This window comes from Callithrix jacchus, chromosome 9 (genome assembly GCF_049354715.1).
Source record: "Callithrix jacchus isolate 240 chromosome 9, calJac240_pri, whole genome shotgun sequence".
Lineage (NCBI taxonomy): Eukaryota > Metazoa > Chordata > Mammalia > Primates > Cebidae > Callithrix > Callithrix jacchus.
The window spans coordinates 22630962-22650907 of NC_133510.1; the positions used below are offsets into that span (position 1 = coordinate 22630962).

The 19946-nt window shown below is 44.8% G+C and overlaps 2 protein-coding genes across 4 annotated transcripts; one reads left to right on the forward strand and one right to left on the reverse strand.

Annotated features, from left to right (window-relative positions):
- Nucleotides 1-513: 513 nt before the first annotated feature.
- Nucleotides 514-7029, forward strand: NANOG (Nanog homeobox). 3 transcript variants are annotated; one of them, XM_002752302.6, is made up of 4 exons: nucleotides 514-984; nucleotides 4257-4519; nucleotides 6025-6111; nucleotides 6247-7029. In XM_002752302.6, the coding sequence occupies exons 1-4, from the start codon at nucleotides 834-836 to the stop codon at nucleotides 6661-6663; spliced, it is 918 nt and encodes a 305-aa protein (XP_002752348.1). In that variant the 5' UTR covers nucleotides 514-833; the 3' UTR covers nucleotides 6664-7029. The 3 variants fall into 3 exon arrangements, with proteins under 3 accessions (XP_002752348.1, XP_009001784.1, XP_017831421.1); XM_009003536.5 differs by having other exon boundaries at nucleotides 6250-7029; XM_017975932.4 differs by having other exon boundaries at nucleotides 6295-7029.
- Nucleotides 7030-15080: 8051 nt separating this feature from the next.
- Nucleotides 15081-19608, reverse strand: LOC100414062 (proline-rich nuclear receptor coactivator 1; the record flags this gene model as incomplete). The annotated part of the gene is given in 3 exon segments (XM_078338004.1): nucleotides 15081-19117; nucleotides 19120-19224; nucleotides 19227-19608. Coding segments are annotated over 3 exon segments (915 nt in total), but the record flags the coding sequence as incomplete, so codon positions are not given.
- Nucleotides 19609-19946: the final 338 nt, after the last annotated feature.

Below are 19946 nucleotides of genomic sequence, written 5' to 3' on the forward strand. Positions count from 1 at the left end.
CACACACACACACACACACACACACACACACACATGATTTTTTTTTTTTTTTTTTGACCCGGAGTTTTGCTCTGTTGCCGGGCTGGAGTGCAGTGGCGCGATCTCGGCTCACTGCAATCTCTCCCTTCCGGGTTCAAGCGATTCTCCTGCCTCAGGCTACCGAATAGCTGGGAAAACAGGCGCCCCCCACCAGCCCGGCTACTTCTGTATATTTAGTAGAGACGGGGTTTCACCGTGTCGACCAGGATGGTCTCGATCTGTGACCTCGTAATCCGCCTGCCTCGACCTTCGAAAGTGCTGGGGTTACAGGCGTCAGCCACCGTGCCTGGCCTTTTTATTTTTAAAATATTAAAGTTTTATCCCATTCCTGTTGAACCATTCCTCATTTAAAAGGTTGAAACGTGGTGAACCTACAAGTATTTATTGCTGGGTTAGTCTTCAGGGTCCCCTTTGCCCGGTTTTCCAGCTCCCCAGCTAGTCTGGGTTACTGCGCCGTTACTTTTGCATTACAATGGCCTTGGTGAGACTGGCAGACAGGATTAACTGAGAATTCACAAGGGTGGGTCGGAGGGGGGTGTGCCCACCAGGAGGGGTGGGTCTAAGGTGATAGAGCCTTCATTATAAATCTAGAGCCTCCAGGATGTTAACGTTTTGCTGGTCTCAGCTGGTTGCCTCCAGTTACTGCGGAGGCGACTCACTTCATTCCAACTTTCTGATACTTTCTTCTGGAGATCATATTTCTCTAAAACCTTCCAGGAAAAAGTCTTAAGGCTGCCTTAGCCTTTTTTCCAGTCCAGGTCTTAATTTTTTTCCTCCTCTTCCCCAATAATAACATGAGTATGGATCCAGTTTGTTCACAAAGCCTGCCTTGCTCCGAAGCATCCGACTGTGGAGAATCTTCACCTACGCCTGTGATTTGTGAGCCTGAAGAAAATTATCCATCCTTGCAAATGTGTTCTGCTGAGATGCCTCACACAGAGACTGGTAAGAAGCAAATTAATCCTTTTTTTTTTTTTTTCTTCAATAGAGACGGGATTTTGCCATGTTGGCCAGGCTGATCTTGAACTCCTGACCTCGGGTGATCATGCACCTCAGCCTCCCAAAGTGCTAAATTCTAGGATTACAGGGTGCGCCTGGTGGAAACAAATTTATCCTTGAAAAGGCCAAGTTCCTTAAGGAAAAAGGGAAGGAGAGGATTAAGAGATCATTTCCCTCTTGAGCAATGATACCCCATCACTAATAAGCAAGTGATATTATCAACCAGTCCTCTGGAAAACCCCCCCTTTCGATTGTAACTTGGTGGCACCTGCCCTTTGAACTATGGCTCAGGTCTCAGGAGTGTGCACTGAGTTGAAGGACAGAATTAGGCAGCTGAGCAGTGTACTGTAAATATGAGAGCCTATGGGCTTAGGCACAGTGGAAATAGAAATGTATCGCCATAGTTAAATGAGGGTGATGCGTACATCTTCACATAGCACTGGGCACACAGTTATGGCAGATGTTATTGCTAATTAACCAGAAGAACTTACATCACAGCTCGGGATGAGCATCATATTTTTGTTTTGCCAAAAATGGCAAGGGAAATCATGATGAGATTTATGTAATTAATATGTAATTACATTTTTTTTTTATACTGAGTTTGGAGTTTGGCTCTTGCTACCCAGGCTGGAGTGCAATGGCTCTATCTCGGCTCACCACAACCTCCGCCTCCTGGGTTCAGGCAATTCTCCTGCCTCAGCCTCCTGAGTAGCTGGGATTACAGGCGCGCGCACCATGCCCAGCTAATTTTTTGTATTTTTAGTAGAGACGGGGTTTCACCTTGTTGACCAGGATGGTCTCGATCTCTTGACCTCTTGATCCACCCGCCTCGGCCTCCCCTAATTACATTCTTTCTGTGTCAGTAATGGCTGGCTCTCCTCTATTCTCTGGGTTTGTGGAAGTTACTGGACAGCTCTGAGTTTGGGAGCACTTCCCATGTTTACTTCTCCTAAGTCCCTGGGAAGTGTTGACCCAACTTTCTGGTAAAGATTCATTCCAGAAACTTTAATCTACTGACACTGAAAATAGGACTTAGCTAGAAGTCCAGTTTGACTTCAAAACCTGTGCCAGTTCTCGTGCTTCTGACTGTAGCAGCAATGGGTGAGGAATACTCATAAAACCGCTACCACTTTCTTGAAAATCAATTTTTCAGAGGTTTTAAAAAATTTAAAAGTGAACCAACTTCACCAAGAATGCCTTTGGTAACATTGATGCTATAAAATAGCTTAAAAATGGCGGGGGGAGTGCTAAAAAAAAAAAAAAACCAGTTTAAACTGCATTTACATTATGAATTCACTTGTAAAGAGTAGGTTGTGGGAGAGGAATAAACAAACACGATTGCTGTATTTGCGCCTTAGATTTGAATGTCACCTTGTTTTTTGCTCTCTTTTTTTTTTTTTTTTTTTGAGAGTTTTGCTCTTGTTGCCCAGGCTGGAGCGCAATGGCTCAATCTTGGCTCACTGCAATCTCCGCCTCCCGGGTTCAAGTGATTCTCCTGCCTCAGCCTCCTGTGTAGCTGGGATTCCAGGCATGCACCACCATGCCTGGCTAAGTTTTTGTATTTTTTAGTAGAAACAGGGTTTCGCCATCTTGGCCAGGCTGGTCTCAAACTCCTGACCTCAGGTGATCCGCCTGCCTCGGCCTCCCAAGGTGTTGGGATTACAGGCTTGAGCCACTGCACCTGGTCGTCTTTATAATTTAAAGTGTTAAAAATACAGGGCTGGGTTTGGGAATGAGCAAGTGGGCATGTTTTCTTTTAGCACATATCAAGTGACAGTTTGCATAGCTAGTTAATATTTAGGACTTTCACCAATTCTAATAATCGGTTGAAGACTTCCTCTGCTTTTCAGATCTACTTGTAAGAGGCAGGAGATTAACGTTTTCCTGTTGTAGAGCCTGCCCATTTGCTTTATGAGTGCAGGGATGCATTGAGAGTTGAATCCTAGGATCACCGCAGAACAATTAAGTATTTAAGTGACGACTAAGTCTAAGTACTATAGGAAATTAACTTCTAGTTATAAAATCAGTATATGCCAGGCCCCAGGTCGATAATTATAATCGGTTACCTCATTTTAATAAATAATGCTGGAGATGAGGTCAGATAGCTTAGTTAAAGGGATTGAAACAAGCCTATCCAAATTCATCTGCCGCTGGTCCCAGCCTTGTGAGCTGGGCAGTCAGTTGCTGGTTTTTTTTTTTTTTTAGTTGTTTAATTTTTATTTTTTTGCCCCACCCACCCCTCTTTATTTTTAATTTTTGAGACACCATCTCACTCTGTCGTCCAGGCTGGAGTGTGGTGGTGCAATCTCTGCCCACTGCAATCACCGCCTCCCAGGTTCAAGCGATTCTCTTGCTTCAACCTGCCCAGAAGCTGGGATTACAGGCTTGTGCCACCACTCCTAGCTAATTTTTGTAATTTTTAGTAGAGATAAGGTTTTGCCATGTTGGTCATGCTGCTCTTGAACTCCTGACCTCAAGTGATCTGCCTGCCTTGACCTCCCAAGGTTCTGGGATTGCAGGCGTGAGCCACCACACCAGTCATGTCATTTAAACAGTCACGTAGATGGTGATGAAGATCATTGAACAAAATGATTTAGGGTGAGATGCAGTAGGTGGAAATTGGTGGATCTCTATTGTGACTTGTTAACAGCCAATGTGGGGGCTTTTTAGCATAAGTTGAAAGTAAAAAGTGGTAGCACCAGCAGGGCAGGGTGGCTCAAGCCTGTAATTCCAGTACTTTGGGAGGTGGAGGCGCGTGTATCACATGAGGTCAGGAGTTTGAGACCAGCCTGACCAACATGGAGAAACCCTGTCTCTACTAAGAACTGCCTGAATCCCAGCTATTCAGGAGGCTGATGCAGGAGAATCACTTGAACCCAGGAGGCAGAAGTTGCTGTGGACTCCAGCCTGGTCAACAAGAGGAAAACTGCAATTCAATAAAAAAAACAAGTGGTAGCGCCGCTCAGCAATGGTATTGTTGTGCCTGCCATTACAGATCTCTCTCCCAACTCCGTCCATTATATGCAAAATGGAGATACTGAGACTTCTTGGATTAATACTGTACAAAGTATCCAGGGTTGGTTAAGAAGGTGCTCCTTACTACTTAGAACTTGGGTTGTGGGGATTATCAAAGTACTTTGAAAACATTTATTAGCAGTGTATTTTAATAATTTGAAAAAAGTTTCAGAGAAAAGCGTCCTTTTATTTGTTCCCAACAGTCTCCCCTCTTCCTTCCTCCATGGATCTGCTTACTCAGGACAGCCCTGATTCTTCCACCAGTCCCAAAGGGAAACGACCCACTGCTGCAGAGAGTAGCCCTGCAGTGAAGGAAGACAAGGTCCCGGTCAAGAAACAGAAGACCAGAACTGTGTTCTCTTCCACCCAGCTGTGTGTACTCAATGATAGATTTCAGAGACAGAAATATCTCAGTCTTCAGCAGATGCAAGAACTTTCCAACATCCTGAATCTTAGCTACAAACAGGTAGGATTGTTTTGTCATTGCAATAAGGTTAGCAAAAATTAGGCTAATTTGCATGGCTAAGATCTCTGTGGATGCACATAGATGTGTGTGCTGTGTGTCAGCACATCTGCTCTTGCAATTAAGTATGAAGATGCAATGCTTTTGTAACTTTCACCACCTCCTTATTTCATTAAATATTATGTGAATGTGACATAATTTAACCAGTCTTTTCTTGCATAGACGAATATTGTGAAAATCTTACCAACATTTTCTATTGTTTTTTTTTTTTTTTTGAGATGGAATCTTGCTCTTGTTGCCCAGGCTGGAGTGTAATGGCACAATCTCTGCTCACTGCAACCTCTGCTTCCCCGGTTCAAGCAATTCTGCCTCAGCCTCCCAAGTAGCTGGGATTACAGGCACATGACACCACACCTAGCTAATTTTCTGTAGTTTTAGTAGAGATGGGAATTCACTATGTTGGCCAGGGTGGTCTTCGAACTCCTGACCTCAGGCGATCCACCTGCCTCAGCCTCCCATAGGGCTGGGATTACAGGTGTGAGCCACTGTGCCCGGCCCAGTGTTTTCTTAATCAAAAAGAAGTATGTAATCTGTACTCACACTAGTTCTCATTAAAATAATTTTTTTTTCTTTCTGCCAGCAACCTCCAGCTTGTTTTGTTTTTATCTGTGTGCATTTGCTTGCTAATAAGGCCAATCACTGTTGATTACTTATTGGCCATTTTCTTTCATTAATTGGCTTATCCTCTTCGAGGCTTTATTTCCTTCTCATGAGTGTCACTCTGTTGCCCAAGTTGTAGTGCAGTGGTGTTACAATTTGGCATAATGAGAAGTTGTAATGACATCAATTCTACTTTGGCTGGTTTAAGTACAAATGAATGAAACCTCCACCTCCAGGTTCAAGGGATTCTCCTGCCTCAGAGTCCCAAGTACCTGGGATTACAGCTGCCCACAACTACACCTCGTGAATTTTTTTGTATTTTTAGTAGAGACTGGGTATCACCATGTTGGCCAGGATGGTTTTCAACTCCTGAGTTCAAGTGATCCACCCGCCTCAGCCTCCCAAAAAACTAGGATTACAGCCATGAACCACCATGCCTGGCCCTAGCCTTTATTTTCTTTCCAGATGTTCGTTTTTACTTTTTTTGAGACAGTCTTGCTCTGTCGTCCAGGCTAGAGTCCCGTGGTGCAATCTCTGCTCACTGCAACATTTACTTCCTGGGTGCAAATGATCCTCCCACCTCAACCTCCTGAGAAGCTTGGATTGCAGACATGCAGCATTACACCCAGCTAATTTTTTGTGTTTTTGTAGAGATGTGTTCCCTTGTGTTGGCCAGACTGGCCTGAACTCTTGGGCTCAAGCAATCTGCCCACCTTGGCCTTCCAAAATGTTGAGATTATAGGCTTGAGACATGGCGCCGGCAGGAATAAAAGTTAGCAGTACTCTTTTATTCAAAGTACTTCTATATTACTAATATTTTACAATTTCTGTCTTTTTTTTTCCTGCAGGTGAAGACCTGGTTCCAAAACCAGAGAATGAAATCTAAGAGGTGGCAGAAAAACAACTGGCCAAGGAACACCAGTGATGTGACTCAGGTAACAGGAAACTTGATTCTGCTCTTTCCTTTCAGTGATCTTTCAGTCTTGTCCGTCCCTGAAACACACAGCTCCAGTCACAGACAGCTGTGGTTGGCCTTGCACCCTTTCTGTTAATCCTTCCTTCTCTTTCAGAAGGCCTCAGCACCCACCTACCCCAGCCTCTACTCTTCCTACCACCAGGGATGCCTGGTGAACACAGCTGGGAACCTTCCGGTATGGAACAACCAGACCTGGAGCAATTCAACCTGGAGCAACCAGACCCGGAACATCCAGTCCTGGAGCAACCACTCCTGGAACACTCAGACCTGGTGCACCCAGTCCTGGAACACTCAGGCCTGGAGCAGTCCCTTCTATAACTGTGGAGAGGAACCTCTGCAGTCCTGTATGCAGTTTCAGCCAAATTCTCCTGCCAGTGACTTGGAGGCTGCCTTGGAAACTGCTGGGGAAAACCATAATGTAATACAGCAGACCACTAGGTATTTGAATACTTCACAAACCATGGATTTATTCCTAAACTACTCTACGAACATGCCACCTGAAGATGTGTGAAGATGAATGAAACTGACACTACTCAGTTTCACTCTGAGCACTGGCTGAATCCTTTCTCTCACCTCCTCCCCTTCCTCGTAGGATTTTTCTTGTTTGGAAACAACGTGTTCTGTTTACATTATGCCTACCCAGTCAATCTGAAAGGAGGGTGGGGTATGGTTGGAGCCTAATCAGAGAGGTTTCTTTGTTTTTTCCTGTTGGATCTTCCTGGAGAAAAGATATTTTAATAACCTTGGCTACTAAGGACACCGTGATAGAAGCTGTCTCTGGCTAGAGATAAGTAGATCTAATACTAGTTTGGATATCTTTAGGGTTTAGAATCTTAACCTCAAGAATAAGAAATAAAGTATAAATTGGTGTGATGAAGGTATGTTCCTATTTTTTGGGATTGGGAGGGTTTACTTATTTTTTTAAAACAGGTATGGCCGGGCACAGTGGCTCACAACTGTAATCCCAGTACTTTGGGAGGTCGAGGCAGGCTGATCACTTGAGGTCAGCCTGGCCAACTTGGTGTAACCCTGTCTCAAAAAAAAAAAAAAAAAAATGAAAAACTCTGAGGTAAGGGGTTAAGCTGTAACATACTTAATGATTTCCTCACTCTTGGTTCTGGTTTACTATATCCCCTGAATTGTTGGTATGCTAATATTTATAGAAAGAGGTTTTATATTTGCTGAATCATAATGACATTAGTACTACTTCGGCTGGTTTAAGTATAAATGAATGAAATAACAATTTTTCCTTTGGTTGACTTTACCCAGATTGCACCTAGTGTTTCAATGAGTAAAAATACAGCGTAAACGTAAGTGTTTGTTACATTTTTGGTTGGGGTGAAGGAAAAAGTTAGCTGAGAAGACTGCTATCTTAGCAGCAGCTAAGTGTGGGGGGTCCAGGCCTGTAGTCCCAGCTACTTGTGAGGCTGAGATGGGAGAATCGCTTGAACCCGGTTGGCTGAGGTTGCAGTGAGCCAAGATCATGCCATTGCACTCCAGCCGGGGCAACAACAGCAAACTCTCCTAAAAACAAATAAATCTGCCAGTTTTTTTTTCTAGGGCACTTCAGTGTCTTGTAGCTAGTCTACAAATGTAATGGGTTATTTCACTATATAATGTTAACATTTAAAGTTTTCATCAGAGGCCAATATATAAGTTGAAATAGATCTATGTTCTCACTTTAAGAACAGCTATGCAGGCATCTATGAATTATAATCCTTAACCGTTCTTTTCACATCTTGTCCCTGCCCTAAATGCATCTGATCTGGGAACACTTCCCTTCACTCTGAAGCAGCATGATGCAGGGGATGACCAAAGGGGTTTTTTCCAGGCTTCTTGTTCGTTATTTTCCCAAATGTCCAGTGTCACTCTCTAAGCCTATTCAATCTAATTGTATAGATGCTGGCCAAAAGAAGTTAGGGATAGTTGCAAGTGTGTATGTATATATTATTTTGTTTGATTTTAGTCCACTCTATTGTCCAGGCTGGAGTGCACTGGTACAACTCTTTTTTTTTGTTTTATTTTGAGCCAGAGTCTCACTCTGTCCCACAGCATGGAGTGCATTGGGGCAATCTGGGCTCACTCTAACCTCCACCTCCCCAGTTCAAGTGATTCTTTTCCTGCCTCAACCTCTCTAGTAGCTCGGATTACAGGGGTGCACCGCCATGCCCAGTTAACTTTTGTATTTGTAGTAGAGACTGGGATTTGCCATGTTGGCCAGGCTGGTCTGGAACTCCTGACCCACCTACCTTGGCCTCTCAAAGTGCTGGGATTACAGGCATGAGCCACTGCACCCGGACTTTTTTTTGCTTTTTTTTGAGAGATGACTTTTGCTTTTTCCCCTTGCTGGGATAATATGCATGAGTCAGTGTCCAGTCAGGATTTTTTTTTTAAAGATGGTGTGTCAATAACCTTTTTTTTTTTTTTTTTTGGAGATGGAATGTCTTTCTTGTCACCCAGGCTAAAGCGCAATGACAAAATCTCTGCTCACTGCAACCTGCACCTTCTGGGTTCAAACAGTTCTCTTGCAGGCCAGGCGTGGTGGTTCAGGCCTGTAATCCCAGCACTTTGGGAGGCCGAGGCGGGTGGATCACGAGGTCAAGAGATCAAGATCATCCTGGTCAACATGGTGAAACCCCGTCTCTACTAAAAATAAAAAAAATTAGTTGGGCATGGTGGCGCGTGCCTGTAATCCCAGCTACTCAGGAGGCTGAGGCAGAAGAATTGCCTGAACCCAGGAGGCGGAGGTTGCGGTGAGCCGAGATGGAGCCATTGCATTCCAGCCTGGGTAACAAGAGCGAAACTCTATCTCCAAAAAAAAAAACAATTCTCTTGCCTCAGCCTTTCAAGTAGCTGGGATTACAGGCATGTACCACCACCATGCCTGGCTAATTTTTTTGTATTTAGTAGAGATGGGGTTTAACCATGTTGGTCAGGCTGGTCTGGAACTGACCTAAAGTAATCTCCCTGCCTCGCCCTCCCAAAATGCTGGGATTTACAGGCGTGAGCCACTACACCTGGCTGTCACTAATGTTTCAAGAAAATTACTGGTTCGGGACCCTGCACTGTTTAATTTGCTTTTTCATTTGTTTAATTTGCTTTTGGAAATTAACCATTAATGCAAATATGATTTGCTTTCTATACCCAATAGGGTATAGAATATTAAATTTAAGGTGAAGACCAAGGGGCAGGAGGTAGGAGAATCCCTTGTACCCTGGAGGCTGAGGCAGGAGAATCGCTTGAACCCAGTAGGTGGAGGCTGCAGTGAGCTGAAATCGCACCACTGCATTCCAGCCTGGGCAACCTAGTGAGACTGTTTAAAAAAATTAAACATCTGGGCACGATGGCTAATGCCTGTAATCCCAGCACTTTGGGAGGCTGAGGTGGGTGGATCACCTGAGGTTGGGAGTTCCAGACCAGGCTGACCAGCATGGAGAAACCCCGTTTCTACTAAAAATAGAAAAAAAAAATAGCTGGTGGTGGTGGTGCACGCCTGTGTAATCCCAGCTTCTCAGGAGGCTGAGGCAGGGGAATCACTTGAACCTGGGAGGTGGAGGTTGCGGTGAGCCGAGATTATGCCATCGCACTCCAACCTTGGCAAAAAGAGCGAAACTACATCTTTTTTTTTCTTTCTGGAGAATATGCCAAGTAAGTGAAACTCCATCTCAAAAAAAATATATATATATTAATACGTTTTCTGGCCACTGCTCCTGTCTAGCTGGTATTGTGGCTAAAACCTTTAAAGAAAAAAAATGTTAATACAAAAATCAGTTGGGCATGGTGTCCCATGCCTGTGATCCCAGCTACTCGGAGACTGAGGCAGGAGAATTGCTTGAATCCAGGAGGAGAAGGTTGCAGTAAATTGAGATGTCACCCCACTCCCGCCTGGGCAACAGAGCGAGACATTGTTTCAGAATAAAATAAAAATCAGTATAGTAAGAGGAGATTATGCAAAAACAATAGTATAAATTGATGTGCCAGGCTCTCCTTTTCACATCTCTTCCTTTCCCTTAGGAAATTTTGCTTTCTTCGTTCTTTTCCCAAAAAGAGGTGTGTGTTATTTCCAATATTATATTTTAGCTACTTTACCATATTTTAGTTTTTAAAATTCATTTTCTTGATATTTCAGCTTCATTTCCGTTTCAGTTTGTACCTGACAGAAGCATTGATTAAATTTGCTTGGGTTTTTTGAATTCCATAATATAAATTCAAAGCTCAGAAGTGGGAGGAATACAGACCTTGATTAGTGAATTTCAAGCACCCAGTTCTTGGGTGAAGGACAAGGTTAATTCTACTCTAAATAATCCTGCCATTCAGAAAACCTGGTGTGTCTACAGGTAAAAAAAACAGGCTGTGACTACAAACCTGAAAGTAAAGGCAAACAACTGCCAGACAGGCAGGAAAACGGGGAGGCCCTTGGTAAATACTGCATGCCTCCTGGGGCCCCCATGGGCTTTGACTCAGGGAGGAGATGAAGGGAATTTGTTTAAGAAAGAAGACAAGTGGGACAGACAAAAGCTTCTGGCACAGGAAGTTAGTTCGACTAAGGCTACCGTAATGTAGGAATTTGAAAGGGTTCCTGGGTGTGAGGTTGAAGGGAAACCTGATTGAAAAGAAGCTGCTGGTGGTGAGTCTCTCCTTAAGCTGTTCCTGCCTTCTGGGTAGTTGGTGTAAACTCAGGTACCCAAAGAAAATGTCCCTGAGAATTTTAAAAGGTTAAGCACCTGGGAAATTGCTTCAATGCAATGGTAGCACTACCTCCGATGATACTCCCAAGCACGCTGTTAAAAAACAAAAAAGCTCACAGATCAAATCGAGATGCTACAATTGTATGAAATCAAACACATGTAACAAAACAGGTGAAAAGATGGGATACATGCATCCATTAGGATAAGGTGCATGTGGGGTAGAAAGGGTAGCAGTGTTTATATGTTCTCCGAGTCACAACAGCTAAGGACAAGAACCAAGGATGACAATTTGAGATTTGTTTAGGGCCTGGGATCTGCAGAACAGATAGATGTACCTGGACACAGGGTGTAGGTGTGCTCTTACCAGAGAGACAGGGACAGTTATTCCTGGCCACAAAAGTAGTTCTCCCTGGTCCATTGAGCAGCTATGAAATTTATTTGCAGGCCAGGCATGGTGTCTCATGCTTGTATTTCTAGCACTTTGGGAGGCCAAGGTGGGTGGATCACCTGAGGTCAGAAGTTTGAGACCAGTCTGGCCAACATAGTGAAACCCTATCTCTACTAAAAATACAAAAAGTTAGTCAGGCGTGGTGGGTACCTATAATCCCAGCTACTCAGGAGGCTGAGGCAGGAGACTCGCTTGAACCTGGGAGGTGGAGGTTGCAGTGAGCCGTGATTGCACCATTGCACTCCAGGCTAGAAAACAGTGAGACCCTGTCTCCAAAAGAAAACAAAAAGAATAGTTAAAAAAAGTTCCAATTTGGAAGTAAATACCTTTAAGAGTACTTTAGATTTACACAGCACTCAATTACATGGGAAAATATAATCTGTACTTCACTTGAACCGTAAGCTATAATCTGAAGTTAACTACCATTACTGTGGTAAGAAAGCTAAAGCTTAATCAAAAAAAAAAAAAAAAAAGTAAAAAAACAATAATCAAAAAAAGAAAAAAAAAAAAAGAAAGAAAGCTAAAGCTCCGGCCAGGCTCCGTGGCTCATTCCTGTAATCCCAACACTCTGGGAAGTTGAGACAGGCGGATCACCCGAAGTCGGGAGTTTGAGACCAGCCTGGCCAACATGGTAAAAACCCTGTCTCTGCTAAAAATACAAAAATCAGCTGGGCATGGTAGCTCGAGCCTGTAGTCCCAGCTACTCAGGAGGCTGAGGCAGGAGAATCACTTCAACCTGGGAGGTGGAGGTTGCAGTGAGCTGCAGGAGCTTACCCAGCATGCCCAAGGTGATACTGGTTGTGATTATATGCGGTAAAATCTGGATTCAAGCCCTTAATTGCTTGACTCCAAAGCCCCAGATATTTTTCTCTGTTGCACTATGTTATATAGGTTTGAAATAATACGTAGTTTGATGTGGAGTGAACTCCCCTCTTTATGTCTGATATCTTATCAGACCCCATATGTGAGAACTTGGAGTGAACTTGCTTCTCTCAAGAATGTTAACATCAAACTTGATCAGACCCAATCCCAAAGGCGGACATTTTGACCTCAACTACTAAACTTCAAAAATACATGTAAGCTCAAGACTTACGGATACTTTGAGAGCTTAGGCAGTAGCAGAATTACATTTTGTTGACTACTTTTCAGAAGATCAAGAGTGCATGCTATAGGAGGGGCGAGGAAGCTCACGCCTGTGATCCCAACACTTTGGGAGGCCCAGATAGGCGGATTGCTTGAGACCAGCTTGGGCAGCATTGTGAGGCCTCAGCTCTACAAAAAATACAAAAGAAAAATATAGCCAAGTGCGGTTGTGTACACCTGTAGTTCTAGCTACTCTGAAGGCAGGGGCAGGGTGATCCCTTGAGCCCAGGATTTGGAGGCTGCAGTGAGCTCTGGACTCCAGTCTTCCTCTGGACTCCAGCCTATGCACAGAGAAAGCCTCTTGTTTGTTTTTTGTTCTTTTGTTTTTGTTCATTTAATGAGTGTGTACTCTAACATGCTGCACTCTGCTCTCAGCACTCTTGCAGCCCCTGAGAGCTCAGGCTGCAATAGGAAGATACTCTGTTAGCCTCTAAGCTAATCTTTCTTTCTTTCTTTTTGAGACAGAGTCTCTCTCTGTCAGCCAGGCTGGAGTGCAGTGGTGTGATCTTGGCTCACTGTAACCTCCGCCTCCCAGGTTCAACAGATTCTTGTGCCTCAGCCTCCTGAGTAGCTGGGGATTACAGGCGCATGCCACCAGGCCTGGCTAATTTTTGTGTTTTTAGTAGATACGTAGTTTTACCATGTTGGCCAGGCTAGTCTTGAACTCCTGACCTCATGATCCGCCTGCCTCTGCCTCCCAAAGTGCTGGGATTACAGGCCTGAGCCATTGGGCCCAGCTTTTTTTTTTTTTTTTTTTTTTGAGACAGAGTCTCACTCTGTCTCCTAGGCTGGAGTGCCATGGCACGTCTTGGCTCACTGCAACCTCCGCCTCCTGGGTTCAAGAGATTCTCCTGCCCCAGCCTCCCAAGTAGCTGGGATTTTACAGGCGCCTGCCACTACGCCTGGCTAATTTTTGTATTTTTAGTAGAGATAGGGTTTCACCATGTTGGCCAGGCAGGTCTCAAACTCCTGACCTCAAGATCTGCCCGTCTCAACCTCCCAAAGTACTGGGATTACAGGTGTAAACCATTGCACCTGGCCTTTTTTTTTTTTTGATCGATATGGAGTCTCGCTCTGTCTTCCCAGGCTGGAGTGCAGTGGCTCACTGTAACCTCCGCCTTCCAGGTTCAAGCAGTTCTCCTACCTCAGCCTCCTGAGAAGCTGGGATTACACAGGTGCACGCCACACTCAGCTAATTTTTGTATTTTTAGTAGAAATGGGGTTTTGGCCGGGCACAGTGGCTCATGCCTGTAATCCCAGCACTTTGGGAGGTTGAGGCAGGCAGATCACCTGAAGTTGGGAGTTTGAGAGCAGCCTGACCAACATGGAAAAACACCATCTCTATTTAAAAAAAAAAAAAAAAAAAAAAGAAATGGGGTTTCGCCATGTTGGCCAGGCTGGTCTCAAACTCCTGACCTCAGGTGATCCTCCCATCTCTGCCTCCGAAAGTGCTGAAATTATAGGTGTGAGCCCCTGTGCCTAGTCCAAAGCTAATCTTTCAAGTCTGGCCTGTGACATGGGCATTGCTCTTTGCACTAAGGGGCCTCACTTGTCATCTGGAATCTCCACTGGGGTGGTCAAGCTAATTTCTCCCTAGGACCAATCATATTAAGGTGTAACTCAAACGATGATTAGACTCGACTTTACAAGACTCCTGCTTCCATCCTAATAGAGCAACTGAACTTTAGTAATTTTGGAACTCAAAAAAAAGGAATGAAAATGAATAATTTTGGAACTCACTCACTGTGGGACTAATGTACCTTTTAAATATAGTTAATGCTTCAACATCAATTGACTATTGAGTACATTTCCTGTCAGGTTTTTTCACAATATTTTCCCTCCTTAAAAACACTGTAAACCTAAGAAAAAAATTCTCTTCCTGCTGGGCTTGGTGGCTCATGCCTGTAAATCCAGCACTTTGGGGGGCTGAGGCAGGTGGATGCATCATTTGAGGTCACATCTTGGCCAACATGGTGAAACCCCGTTTCTACTAAGAATACGAAAAAAATTAGCTGGGGGTGAGGTGGTGGTGGTGCACACCTGCAAGTAATACCAGCTACTCAGGAGGCTGAGGCAGGAGAATCCTTTGAACCTGGGAGGCACAGATTGCGGTGAGCAGAGATGGCACCACTGCACCACAGCCTTGGAGACAGAGCAAAACTCTGTCTCCAAAAAAAAAAAAAAAAAAAAAAAGGAAAAGAAAAAAATTATCTTTGGATATGATTCATGAAATCATACTCTTTTTTTTTTTTTCGAGATGGAGTCTTGCTCTGATGCCCAGGCTGGAGTGCAGTTGCTCGATTTCTGCTTACAACCTCTGCTTCCCAGGTTCAAATGATTCTCCTGCCTCAGTCCCCTGAGCAGCTGGGATTACAGGCGCCCATCACCATATCCAGCTAATTTTTTTGTATTTTTAGTAGAGACGGGGGGTTTTACATTATTTGCCAAGCTGGTCTCAAACTCCTGACGTCAAGTGATCCATCCGCCTAGACCTCCCAAAGTTATAGGATTACAGACATGAGCCACCGGTCCGGCTGTGAAATCATACTTCGATCATCGCCTTTTTTGTCATTTGCAATACACTGTTTCCCAATGCATCCTAATCTAGGCCTTTATAAATAGGCATAATCATTACAATAGACTAATCTCTGGTCTTGCAACCTTCCAATTTATTCCTCTAGTACAGGGACAGCAATCTAAAATGCAAATTTGTTACTTCTCAAAGCTTTTAAAGGCTCACATTCGCCTCTCCTATATGTTTCTCTAGTTTACCCTCTTATACCATCCTCTCCCTACTTTTTTTTTTGAGATGGTTGGGGAGCTCTCTCTGTCACCCAGGCTAGAGTGCAGTGGTGCAAACACGGTTTAAGCAATTCTCCAACCTCAGCCTCTCAAATAGCCGGAACTGTGTATATACCATCATGCCCTGCTAAGTTTTACATTTTTTGTAGAGACAGGTCTTGCCATGTTGGCTAAGCTGATCTCAAACTCCTGGCTTCAATCAACCTGCCTTGGCCTCCCAAAGTTTTGAGATAACAGATGTAAGCCACTGTGCCTGGCTCAGGTATACCACCCTTATCAAAACGGTATTTGAAGGTTTTTTTTCTTCTTCAACAACTATATTAGATAACTTGAAGTTTTGTTTTGTTTTGAGACGGAGTCTGTAGCCTGGACTGGAGTGCAATGGTGGATCTCAGCTCACTGCAACCTCCACCTCCCAGATTCAAGCGATTCTCCTGCCTCAGCCTCCTGAGTAGCTGGGACTACAGGCACACGTCATCATGCCTGGCCAATTTTTGTATTTTTAGTAGAAATCGAGTTTCACCATGTTGGTCAGGCTGGTTTCCAACTGTTGAAGTTGTGATCCATTCGTCTTGGCCTCCCAAAGTTCTGGGACTACAGGCATGAGCCACTGCGTCCAGCAAGTTTTTTTTTTTTTTTTTTTGAGACAGAGTTTTGCACTTGTTGCCCAGGCTGGAGTGCAATGGCGAGATTTTGGCTCACTGTGACCTCTGCCTCCTGGGTAGCTGGGACTACAGGTTCTTGCCACCATGCCCGGCTGATTTTTGTATTTTTAGTAGAGATGGGGTTTCACTATGTTGACCGGGCTGGTATCAAACTCCTGACCTCATCATCCGGCCACCTTGACCTCCTAAAGTGCTGGGATTGCAGGTGTGAGCCACCTTGCCTGGCAACTTTTTTTTTTTATGCATTTTTTTTTTTTTTTAATTTTTTAAAACGAAGTCCTGCTCTGTTGCCCAGGCTGGAGTGCAGTGGCGAGATCTCTGTTCACTGCAACCTCAGCCTCTTGAATTCAAACGATTCTTTTGCCTCAGCCTCCCAAGTAGCTGGGATTAGACACACATGCCACTATGCCTGGCTAATTTTTTTGTATTTTTAGTAGAACTGGGGTTTGCCATATTGGCCAGGGTGGTCTCAAACTGACCTTAGGTGATCTGTCCACCTGGGCCTCCCAAAGTGCTGGGATTACAGGCATGAGCCATGGCACTTGGCCTTTACATGCAGATTCTAAGAAATCATAATTACTATATACGAAATCAAAATCCCTGAGTTTGATGGCCCAAGAATATGAATTTCTTAGAGGTACTCAAACAATACTTATGCACAGTAAAATCAGAATCAAAAGCACGTTGTAAAAATTTTAAATTCATTTTCATGACCATAAAGTCTACTGAAATTGGCTGGGTGTGGCAGTTCACACCTGTAATCTCAGCTCTTTGGGAGGCCAGTGTGGGAGGATTTTTGAGTCAAGGAGGCTGGGCAACATGGCAAGACCCTCACCTCTATTTAGAAAAAAAAATTTTTTTTGAGATAAAGTTTTGCTCTTGTTGCCCAAGCCAGAGTGCAATGGTGTGATCTTGGCTCAGTGCAACCTCCACCTCCCAGGTTCAAGCAATTCTCCTACCTTAGACTCCAGAGTAGCTCAGATTACAGGTGTGCGCCATCACACCTAGCTAATTTATTGTATTTTTAGTAGAAACGGGGCTTCATCATGTTAGCCAGCTGGTCTTGAACTCCTGACCTCAGTTAATCTACCCATCTTCGCCTCCCAAAGTGCTGGGATTATAGGCATGAGCCACAGTCACCATACCCAGCCTTTTTTTTTTTTTTTCAAAAGGGGGGGCCAAATTATTATTATTTTAAAATTTGATTATAACCGATCTTGTTGGCATTAAAATTAGAGGCATTAAGCTGGAATGGATATATACCAAAAACCAGAAAATGAGTTTGGCAAAAATAGGAATAGGAGTTTTCCAGTAATTTCAGATTAGAAATCAATTTAGAGCAACAAACCCCATGCTTACACTGATTGTGCCTCAGATTTAAACTTTAGTAATGCATTAGTAAACTTCACCTTTAGGTCTTCACCTTGAGATCTGACAGCTGTTTCTTGAAAAAAATATCAGTACCTTGTGCAAATAAATCAGTCTTCCCTGTGCCTTAGCACACACTTAAAATTTCTCCATTGTATATGTACAAAACACCTGCAATGTGGGTAGGGCAAAATACATACTTCTATAACAAAACTATACCTCTCAAATATTAACAATATACACATAATAAATGGTATACAGTATTTACAAAATATAAAATATAATACAAGCTGTCTGTGATTTTTTTTCTTTTTTTTTGAGACAAGAGTTTCGCTGTTGTTACCCAGACTGGAGTGCAATGGCACAATCTCGGCTCACTGCAACCTCCGCCTTCTGGGTTCAGGCAATTCTCCTGCCTCAGCCTCCCAAGTAGCTGGGACTACAGGTGCACACCACCATGCCCAGCTAATTTTTCTTTTTTTTTTTTTGAGATGGAGTTTTGCTGTTGTTACCCAGGCTGGAGTGCTATGGCGTGATCCCGGATCACCACAACCTCCGCCTCCTGGGTTCAAGCAATTCTCCTGTCTCAGCCTCCCAGGGTGCTGGGATTATAGGCGTTAGCCACCGCACCTGGCCCAATTTTTGTATTTTTAGTAGAAGCGGAGTTTCACCTTGTTGACCACGATGGTCTCGATCTCTTGACCTCGTGATCCACCCGCCTCAGCCTCCCAAAGTGCTGGGATTATAGGCGTCAGCCACCGTGCCCGGCCTGTTTGTGATTTTTCAAACTCATCTTTTGCACCTGTATGCTGCAACAAGGCAAATTTCCATTTCTATCAATTTCCTCAAGAGTCCAGTGATATGGGAAAACTTTTGTTTTACACACATACTGAAATATGAAATCTAAGATTGAACTTTCATGAGCGTTAAGTGTACTGCCATCAGCTGCTCCCTATTTTGGTTGGAATTTTCAACAGCGCTTCCCATCCAGTGACTAGGAGGCTTTGGAAGAACACTAGGAGAAGGTGGATCACTAAACCTTGCCCCAGTATAATTTTCCGTTTGGCTAACTTCAGTTGGAAATGCTGATTTCTTCAAATGTGTATTTTTAATAGGCTTTTTTTTCCTGTTTCTGAATTCTGTCAGACGAAACAGAATCCTGCCAAAAGCTGTTTTCATTTTTTTTTTTTTTGAGACAGAGTTTCGCTCTTGTTACCCAGGCTGGAGTGCAATGGTGCGATCTCGGCTCACCGCAACCTCCGCCTCCTGGGTTCAGGCAATTCTCCTGCCTCAGCCTCCTAAGTAGCTGGGATTACAGGCACGGGCCACCATGCCCAGCTAATTTTTTTGTATTTTTAAGAGACAGGGTTTCACCATGTTGACCAGGATGGTCTCCATCTCTTGACCTCGTGATTCACCCGCCTCAGCCTCCCAAAGTGCTGGGATTACAGGTGTAAGCCACCACGCCCAGCCAGCTGTTTTCATTTCTTTCTGCAGAGGTGATCTTGGTTAGTGGCAAATTATATTTTGCTTTTCTGTTTATCTTTGGTTGTTCATACAAGTGTATACCATGAACAAGCTGGCCGTGGGGAAGGGCAATTTTCTCCGATTTTCCCATCTTTGATTTTAAAACCTCTTTCCTGAGCGGCGGTTGGTCGGGCGCTGCGGGCCTCAGCGGGGCAAGGTAGGGGATGGCTCCTTCAGTGCGGGTTGCGGCTGCAGCACCCAGGGTAAAGACGGCGGCTGGGCCCGGGACCTCCTGTGCTCTGCTCAGGCCAGTGGCCGGGCTCCGGCCGCCCTGCAGACTTGGCCTGTGCTGCCGATAGTGGTGGAAGCGGCTGGACAGCTGCTGGCCCGCACCTTCTTCTTTCGCCGCTTCTTTGGCGCTGCCCGAGTGGTGCCTCCAGCCACGGCGAGGCTGCGATTGGGCAGAGCTGCTGGAGCACGAGGCTGGGGGTCAGACACGGGCCAACTCCCCCTAGGAAGTGAGGGAGGAAGAGGGTCGGGGGCAGTCCCTGGGGATCCAGGATCCGGGGTAAAGGCGGCGGAGGGGTGGTCCCCATGGGGAGGGCCCCGAAGTAACCGAGGGAGGAAAAGCCAAGCTGCGCAAGGCGGCCACCCAGGACGAGCGGCTCCCGCTGCAGGACGGAGTCGACCGTGATAGTGCTAAGAAGCTTGTTGCTCAGCAACGAGGAAAAAAAAAGGTGAAGCTTGTGAAGACAGGAAGACGCGACGGATGCTGCTAGGAGAGTCAGAGAAGATCGCGGAACTTGTCTCGGGCGGTGGTGGCGCAGAAACAAATCTTTTTTTTTTTTTTTTTTTTTTTTTTTTGAGAGGGAGTTTCAGCCTGGCACGGTGGCTCTCTCCTATAATCCCAGCACTTTGGGAGGCCGAGGAGGGTCGATCACGAGGTCAAGACATCGAGACCATCCTGGTCAACAAGGTGAAACCCCGTCTGTACTAAAAATACAGAAATTAACAGGGCATGGTGGCGCGCGCCTGTAGTCCCAGCTACTCGGGAGGCTGAGGCAGAAGAATTGCTTGAACCCAGAAGGCGGAGGTTGCGGTGAGCCGAGATCATGCCATTGCACTCCAGTCTGGGTAACAACAGCGAAACTCCGTCTCAAAAAAAAAAAAAAAAATCCAACAAACCCCAACCCTGGGGTGATCATAGAGTGCA

Excerpts from the sequence above, each read along its gene's own strand:
- NANOG (XM_002752302.6), top strand. The coding sequence starts at position 834 with ATGAGTATGGATCCAGTTTGTTCACAAAGCCTGCCTTGCTCCGAAGCA. Across the intron at positions 985-4,256 it reads GATGCCTCACACAGAGACTG|TCTCCCCTCTTCCTTCCTCC; the intron begins GTAAGAAGCAAA and ends TGTTCCCAACAG. Across the intron at positions 6,112-6,246 it reads ACACCAGTGATGTGACTCAG|AAGGCCTCAGCACCCACCTA; the intron begins GTAACAGGAAAC and ends CTTCTCTTTCAG.